Source organism: Oncorhynchus mykiss, chromosome 27 (genome assembly GCF_013265735.2).
Source record: "Oncorhynchus mykiss isolate Arlee chromosome 27, USDA_OmykA_1.1, whole genome shotgun sequence".
Classification (NCBI taxonomy): Eukaryota; Metazoa; Chordata; class Actinopteri; order Salmoniformes; family Salmonidae; genus Oncorhynchus; species Oncorhynchus mykiss.
Window position 1 is genome coordinate 43,693,095 of NC_048591.1, and position 8,025 is coordinate 43,701,119.

Below are 8,025 nucleotides of genomic sequence, written 5' to 3' on the forward strand. Positions count from 1 at the left end.
GACCAGGGCTGGCACCCTATTCCCTATATAGTATACTACTTTTGACCAGGGCTAGCACCCTATTCCCTATATCGTATACTACTTTTGACCAGGGCTGGCACCCTATTCCCTATATAGTACACTACTTTTGACCAGGGCTAAGCACCCTATTCCGTACACTACTTTTGACCAGGGCTAGCACCCTATTCCCTATATCGTATACTACTTTTGACCAGGGCTAGCACCCTATTCCCTATATAGTATACTACTTTTGACCAGGGCTAGCACCCTATTCCGTACACTACTTTCGACCAGGGCTAGCACCCTATTCCCTATATAGTATACTACTTTTGACCAGGGCTAGCACCCTATTCCCTATATAGTATACTACTTTTGACCAGGGCTAGCACCCTATTCCCTATATAGTATACTACTTTTGACCAGGGCTAGCACCCTATTCCCTATATCGTATACTACTTTTGACCAGGGCTAGCACCCTATTCCCTATATAGTATACTACTTTTGACCAGGGCTAGCACCCTATTCCCTATATAGTATACTACTTTTGACCAGGGCTAGCACCCTATTCCCTATATAGTATACTACTTTTGACCAGGGCTGGCACCCTATTCCCTATATAGTACACTACTTTTGACCAGGGCTAGCATCCTATTCCCTATATCGTATACTACTTTTGACCAGGGCTAGCACCCTATTCCCTATATAGTATACTACTTTTGACCAGGGCTAGCACCCTATTCCCTATATCGTACACTACTTTTGACCAGGGCTGGCACCCTATTCCCTATATAGTACACTACTTTTGACCAGGGCTTGCACCCTATTCCCTATATAGTACACTACTTTTGACCAGGGCTAGCACCCTATTCCCTATATAGTACACTACTTTTGACCAGGGCTGGCACCCTATTCCCTATATAGTACACTACTTTTGACCAGGGCTGGCACCCTATTCCCTATATCGTATACTACTTTTGACCAGGGCTAGCACCCTATTCCCTATATAGTACACTACTTTTGACCAGGGCTGGCACCCTATTCCCTATATAGTACACTACTTTTGACCAGGGCTGGCACCCTATTCCCTATATAGTATACTACTTTTGACCAGGGCTGGCACCCTATTCCCTATATAGTACACTACTTTTGACCAGGGCTAGCACCCTATTCCCTATATAGTACACTACTTTTGACCAGGGCTGGCACCCTATTCCCTATATCGTACACTACTTTTGACCAGGGCTGGCACCCTATTCCCTATATAGTATACTACTTTTGACCAGGGCTAGCACCCTATTCCCTATATAGTACACTACTTTTGACCAGGGCTAGCACCCTATTCCCTATATAGTACACTACTTTTGACCAGGGCTAGCACCCTATTCCCTATATAGTACACTACGTTTGACCAGGGCTGGCACCCTATTCCCTATATAGTATACTACTTTTGACCAGGGCTAGCACCCTATTCCCTATATAGTACACTACTTTTGACCAGGGCTGGCACCCTATTCCCTATATAGTACACTACTTTTGACCAGGGCTAGCACCCTATTCCGTACACTACTTTTGACCAGGGCTAGCACCCTATTCCCTATATCGTATACTACTTTTGACCAGGGCTAGCACCCTATTCCCTATATAGTATACTACTTTTGACCAGGGCTAGCACCCTATTCCCTATATAGTACACTACTTTTGACCAGGGCTAGCTCCCTATTCCCTATATAGTATACTACTTTTGACCAGGGCTAGCACCCTATTCCGTACACTACTTTTGACCAGGGCTGGCACCATATTCCCTATATCGTATACTACTTTTGACCAGGGCTAGCACCCTATTCCCTATATAATATACTACTTTTGACCAGGGCTAGCACCCTATTCCCTATATAGTATACTACTTTTGACCAGGGCTAGCACCCTATTCCGTACACTACTTTTGACCAGGGCTGGCACCATATTCCCTATATCGTACACTACTTTTGACCAGGGCTGGCACCCTATTCCCTATATCGTACACTACTTTTGACCAGGGCTGGCACCCTATTCCCTATATAGTACACTACTTTTGACCAGGGCTGGCACCCTATTCCCTATATAGTACACTACTTTTGACCAGGGCTGGCACCCTATTCCCTATATAGTACACTACTTTTGACCAGGGCTGGCACCCTATTCCCTATATAGTATACTACCTTTGACCAGGGCTAGCACCCTATTCCCTATATAGTACACTACTTTTGACCAGGGCTAGCACCATATTCCCTATATCGTACACTACTTTTGACCAGGGCTGGCACCCTATTCCCTATATCGTACACTACTTTTGACCAGGGCTGGCACCCTATTCCCTATATAGTACACTACTTTTGACCAGGGCTAGCACCCTATTCCCTATATCGTATACTACTTTTGACCAGGGCTGGCACCCTATTCCCTATATAGTACACTACTTTTGACCAGGGCTAGCACCCTATTCCCTATAGAGTACACTACTTTTGACCAGGGCTAGCACCCTATTCCCTATATAGTACACTACTTTTGACCAGGGCTAGCACCCTATTCCCTATATAGTACACTACTTTTGACCAGGGCTGGCACCCTATTCCCTATATAGTACACTACTTTTGACCAGGGCTAGCACCCTATTCCCTATATCGTACACTACTTTTACCAGGGCTGGCACCATATTCCCTATATAGTACACTACTTTTGACCAGGGCTGGCACCCTATTCCCTATATAGTACACTACTTTTGACCAGGGCTAGCACCCTATTCCCTATATCGTATACTACTTTTGACCAGGGCTAGCACCCTATTCCCTATATAGTACACTACTTTTGACCAGGGCTGGCACCCTATTCCCTATATAGTACACTACTTTTGACCAGGGCTGGCACCCTATTCCCTATATAGTACACTACTTTTGACCAGGGCTGGCACCCTATTCCCTATATAGTACACTACTTTTGACCAGGGCTGGCACCTATTCCCTATATCGTATACTGCTTTTGACCAGGGCTGGCACCCTATTCCCTATATAGTACACTACTTTTGACCAGGGCTGGCACCCTATTCCCTATATAGTACACTGCTTTTGACCAGGGCTGGCACCCTATTCCCTATATCGTATACTACTTTTGACCAGGGCTGGCACCCTATTCCCTATATAGTACACTACTTTTGCGCATGGCCCATATTGTGTTATTTAATAAGTGTCTCTCTCTCTCTCTCTCTCTCTCTCTCTCTCTCCACAGTGCCATTCAGGTATCATGGGAGGAGGACATTATGTGACCTATGCCAAAAACCCCAACAACAAATGGTACTGTTACAACGACAGCAGCTGTAAGGTAAGAACACACACACACACACACTCATCCTCTACTGATAGTCAATATAATCTAGCAAACCAATTAGTCACTTTAAAGACTAGACTATCTCTTTTCAAGTGCGTACTTGTTTGCCGTGTCCTCCCTAGGAAGTGCACTCGGAGGAGATGGACACGGACTCGGCCTACATCCTGTTCTATGAGCAGCAGGCGGTGGACTACTCTCAGTTCCTGCCAAAGACCGACGGCAAGAAGATGGCCGACACCACTAGCATGGACGAGGACTTTGAGTCTGACTACAAGAAGTACTGTGTCCTGCAGTGATCAGGATAACACCCTCGACCCACCTACCCCTCAACACTCTGCCTGTGACTCTGAACCGACCCACCTACCCCTCAACACTCTGCCTGTGACTCTGAACCGACCCACCTACCCCTCAACACTCTGCCTGTGACTCTGAACCGACCCACTTACCCCTCAACACTCTGCCTGTGACTCTGAACCGACCCACCTACCCCTCAACACTCTGCCTGTGACTCTGAACCGACCCACTTACCCCTCAACACTCTGCCTGTGACTCTGAACCGACCCACCTACCCCTCAACACTCTGCCTGTGACTCTGAACCGACCCACCTACCCCTCAACACTCTGCCTGTGACTCTGAACCGACCCACCTACCCCTCAACACTCTGCCTGTGACTCTGAACCGACCCACCTACCCCCCTCAACACTCTGCCTGTGACTCTGAACCGACCCACTCAGCCGTACACGTATGGAAAGGAAATTAACACAACGCTTCTTCTTCAGCCAATCACTGGTCGCCGAGAAGCACAAAATGGTCGTCACAAACTGAACCACTTGTTTTCCAATATCGGTGGATACCCCCCCCCCCCCCTTTGTTGTTTTGAAAGGTTGCCATGGGAACAACATTTAAGCCCCACATAAAGCACTAAACTGGTGTACATTTAGCCTGAGGACCCCCCCCCCCCCTGTATGTGTGCTGGATTACCATCACATAAACTGAGATTGCTTTCCTGTTGTGCATTTTCCTCCCCTGCAGCCGTCAAAATATGTTCCCACGCCTACATAATGTCTGGCTCTATAACTCTATACAGTAACGGTAGGATAAAGATGACTGTGGTGTTGTTATTGGTAAGGGCTCTTATGTTCCTTCTTCAGTAGCGATACTGTCAGTACAAAAACAACTCGTATTGTTACCTCCACTGTCGCTTGCATTTCATTGGCCAATTGGAACAGTAAAAATTAACCTCACACACTTCCTATGTTGATGTCCACAAACACACACACACACACACAAACACACACACACACACACACGTGCGAGCACGCACTTCAAAAAAAAATTACGATCTCCCTTTTATGAAGGAAAGGTTCCACAAAATCGAGGTGTTTGACCTAAATTTGGCCCCGTTGCCAAGCAACTGCCAAAACAAAAATGTGCAATTGCTGATCAGTGTACCCATTACAATCGAATGAGTTTTAGGGGGTGTTCATTGTAAGTCGTTTTAACTCACAAGCTTGAGTTTAAATCGGAGTTATGTTCTGGACAGGTGCCATAGAGGATGTTTCAAAGATTCATATATATATATATATATATATATTTTTATTTGTTTTCTCTTTCTCCAAATACTTATTTTATAGAGATTTATTTTTATTGTATTTTTTTAATGCACAATTTGGTCCCATTTAAAGGTTGATGTCGTCTCCACTGTTTGTCTACAGTACGTTGTAGGGAGCTAGTCTGATACTGTAGATGAATAGGGTACATCCCAGATGGCACCCTATTCCCTAGTGCACTACTTGTGACCTGGGCCCATAGGGAATAGGGTGCCATTTGGGATGGATGCTAGGACTGCCTGTCAAATTACCATGTTGTATCTAGTCCTCACCGCTCCACTCTCTCTCAACAATACCATGTTGTATCTAGTCCTCACCTCACAGCTCCACTCTCTCTCAACAATACCATGTTGTATCTAGTCCTCACCTCACAGCTCCACTCTCTCTCAACAATACCATGTTGTATCTAGACCTCACCTCACAGCTCCACTCTCTCTCAACAATACCATGTTGTATCTAGTCCTCACAGCTCCACTCTCTCAACAATACCATGTTGTATCTAGTCCTCACAGCTCCACTCTCTCTCAACAATACCATGTTGTATCTAGTCCTCACCTCTCCACTCTCTCAACAATACCATGTTGTATCTAGTCCTCACAGCTCCACTCTCTCTCAACAATACCATGTTGTATCTAGTCCTCACAGCTCCACTCTCTCTCAACAATACCATGTTGTATCTAGTCCTCACAGCTCCACTCTCTCTCAACAATACCATGTTGTATCTAGTCCTCACAGCTCCACTCTCTCTCAACAATACCATGTTGTATCTAGTCCTCACAGCTCCACTCTCTCTCAACAATACCATGTTGTATCTAGTCCTCACAGCTCCACTCTCTCAACAATACCATGTTGTATCTAGTCCTCACAGCTCCACTCTCTCTCAACAATACCATGTTGTATCTAGTCCTCACCTCTCCACTCTCTCTCAACAATACCATGTTGTATCTAGTCCTCACCGCTCCACTCTCTCTCAACAATACCATGTTGTATCTAGTCCTCACCTCACAGCTCCACTCTCTCAACAATACCATGTTGTATCTAGTCCTCACAGCTCCACTCTCTCAACAATACCATGTTGTATCTAGTCCTCACAGCTCCACTCTCTCAACAATACCATGTTGTATCTAGTCCTCACCTCACAGCTCCACTCTCTCAACAATACCATGTTGTATCTAGTCCTCACCGCTCCACTCTCTCTCAACAATACCATGTTGTATCTAGTCCTCACCGCTCCTCTCTCAACAATACCATGTTGTATCTAGTCCTCACCTCACAGCTCCACTCTCTCAACAATACCATGTTGTATCTAGTCCTCACCGCTCCACTCTCTCTCAACAATACCATGTTGTATCTAGTCCTCACCTCTCCACTCTCTCAACAATACCATGTTGTATCTAGTCCTCACAGCTCCACTCTCTCTCAACAATACCATGTTGTATCTAGTCCTCACCTCTCCACTCTCTCTCAACAATACCATGTTGTATCTAGTCCTCACCTCTCCACTCTCTCTCAACAATACCATGTTGTATCTAGTCCTCACAGCTCCACTCTCTCAACAATACCATGTTGTATCTAGTCCTCACAGCTCCACTCTCAACAATACCATGTTGTATCTAGTCCTCACAGCTCCACTCTCTCAACAATACCATGTTGTTATCATTTCCATCAGCTGCTAGATAAAATAATCTGTGGTAAAACACTACTTAAAGTGCGCTGTCATAAGTATGATATAATATGTCATAACACACTATGATGGTTAGTGATTACCCACGTTTCATAGCAGGTATGCTGACAGGTGTTGTGGCGTCTTTTTACCAACACTAGGAAGACTACGGTAGTGCACGTGAAGTATAAACCATTGCTTGATCTGTTCATGACTTGTGGCCAAATGTCTGCTTCTCTGTCTGCCATACGTGTGTTTCCATGTCGAGATGGCAGAGATGTGACATAGTCAAGCCAAAGTGTTACATGGATTCTACTGGCCAATCAAAAGGCTCACATTTTAGTGCTCTGAGAAAGATTAAACCTGATTGGGGGCGGTTGTCACTAGTTACCACAGCCACAAAGTCCAAATTGGCTATCTTGTACAAATTCATGAATCCAAAAAGATGTGCTTTTTGTTTTTTATTTTAAGGTTTAGGCTTAAAGTTAGCAGTGTGGTTAGGTTTATAAACATATTTTTAAGAAGAGAAGTTTTAGAAATCGATGGGGTTTAGCCATAATTACGACATTGTGGCTGTGGTAACTAGTGATGACCGATTTGGTAAGGACGACATTATCAGGAGATTTTAGTTCAGTGGACTGTCAGAGGAGACGTCGCCCTTTTGTTCCAATACTTGAGAAATGCGTCCTTCCTACATTCCTTGAAGTAATCACAGAGCTGAAGTGGTTGGGTTGGTGAAAATACCATGGTGGTTGGTACCCTTCGATTATAGCTTATCCAATCGCTTATAGAGCTGTGATTACCTTAAGGAAAGAAGGACTCATTTCTAAAGCATTCAAACAGGCCCAGTGTACTGGAAGAACGCACCTCAACCACTTTATTTTTATTTCACCTTAACTTTAAAGTCATTTGATATATTTTTTTTGGGGGGGGTTTTGTCTGGTTTTTAGTAGCAGCTCTTCTGTAGAGCGGCCATCTTTTTACGTTACCTTTTGTGAACAGATGCCTGTTTCTTCCCTGGAAAACAATACAATACTCGACGGTTCTCATTATTTATGATTTCTAAACGTTCTCTTATATAGTGAGGTTGTCCTCCAAGCAAGTTCCAGATTCATTCAAGAGAATGCTAGGTGAATGCCGGGTGAATGCCGGGTGAATGCCGGGTGAATGCCGGGTGAATGCCGGGTGAATGCCGGGTGAATGCCGGGTGAATGCCGGGTGAATGCTAGGTGAATGCCAGGTGAATGCTTCAAAGTTGTTGCTGGTCTATTTTTTTTGGGGGGGGGGGGGGGGGGGGGGGGGGGGGGATTATATGATCACCATGGATGCGCTGGATAACATTTCTGTCATTGAATGATGATGTTATCCCCCCCCCCCCCCACTGTAAAACG

The 8,025-nt window shown here is 45.0% G+C and overlaps 1 protein-coding gene across 2 annotated transcripts in view; it reads left to right on the top strand.

Annotated features, from left to right (window-relative positions):
- The window catches only part of usp32 (ubiquitin specific peptidase 32), a 127,368-nt gene extending 119,759 nt beyond the window's left edge, over positions 1-7,609 (top strand). For both annotated transcript variants that reach the window (XM_036965634.1, XM_036965635.1), the window contains exons 33-34: positions 3,262-3,354; positions 3,483-7,609. In XM_036965634.1, the coding sequence (XP_036821529.1) occupies positions 3,262-3,354; positions 3,483-3,656 (267 nt within the window). In that variant the 3' untranslated portion in view covers positions 3,657-7,609. The remainder of the gene's footprint in view (positions 1-3,261; positions 3,355-3,482) is intronic.
- Positions 7,610-8,025: the final 416 nt, after the last annotated feature.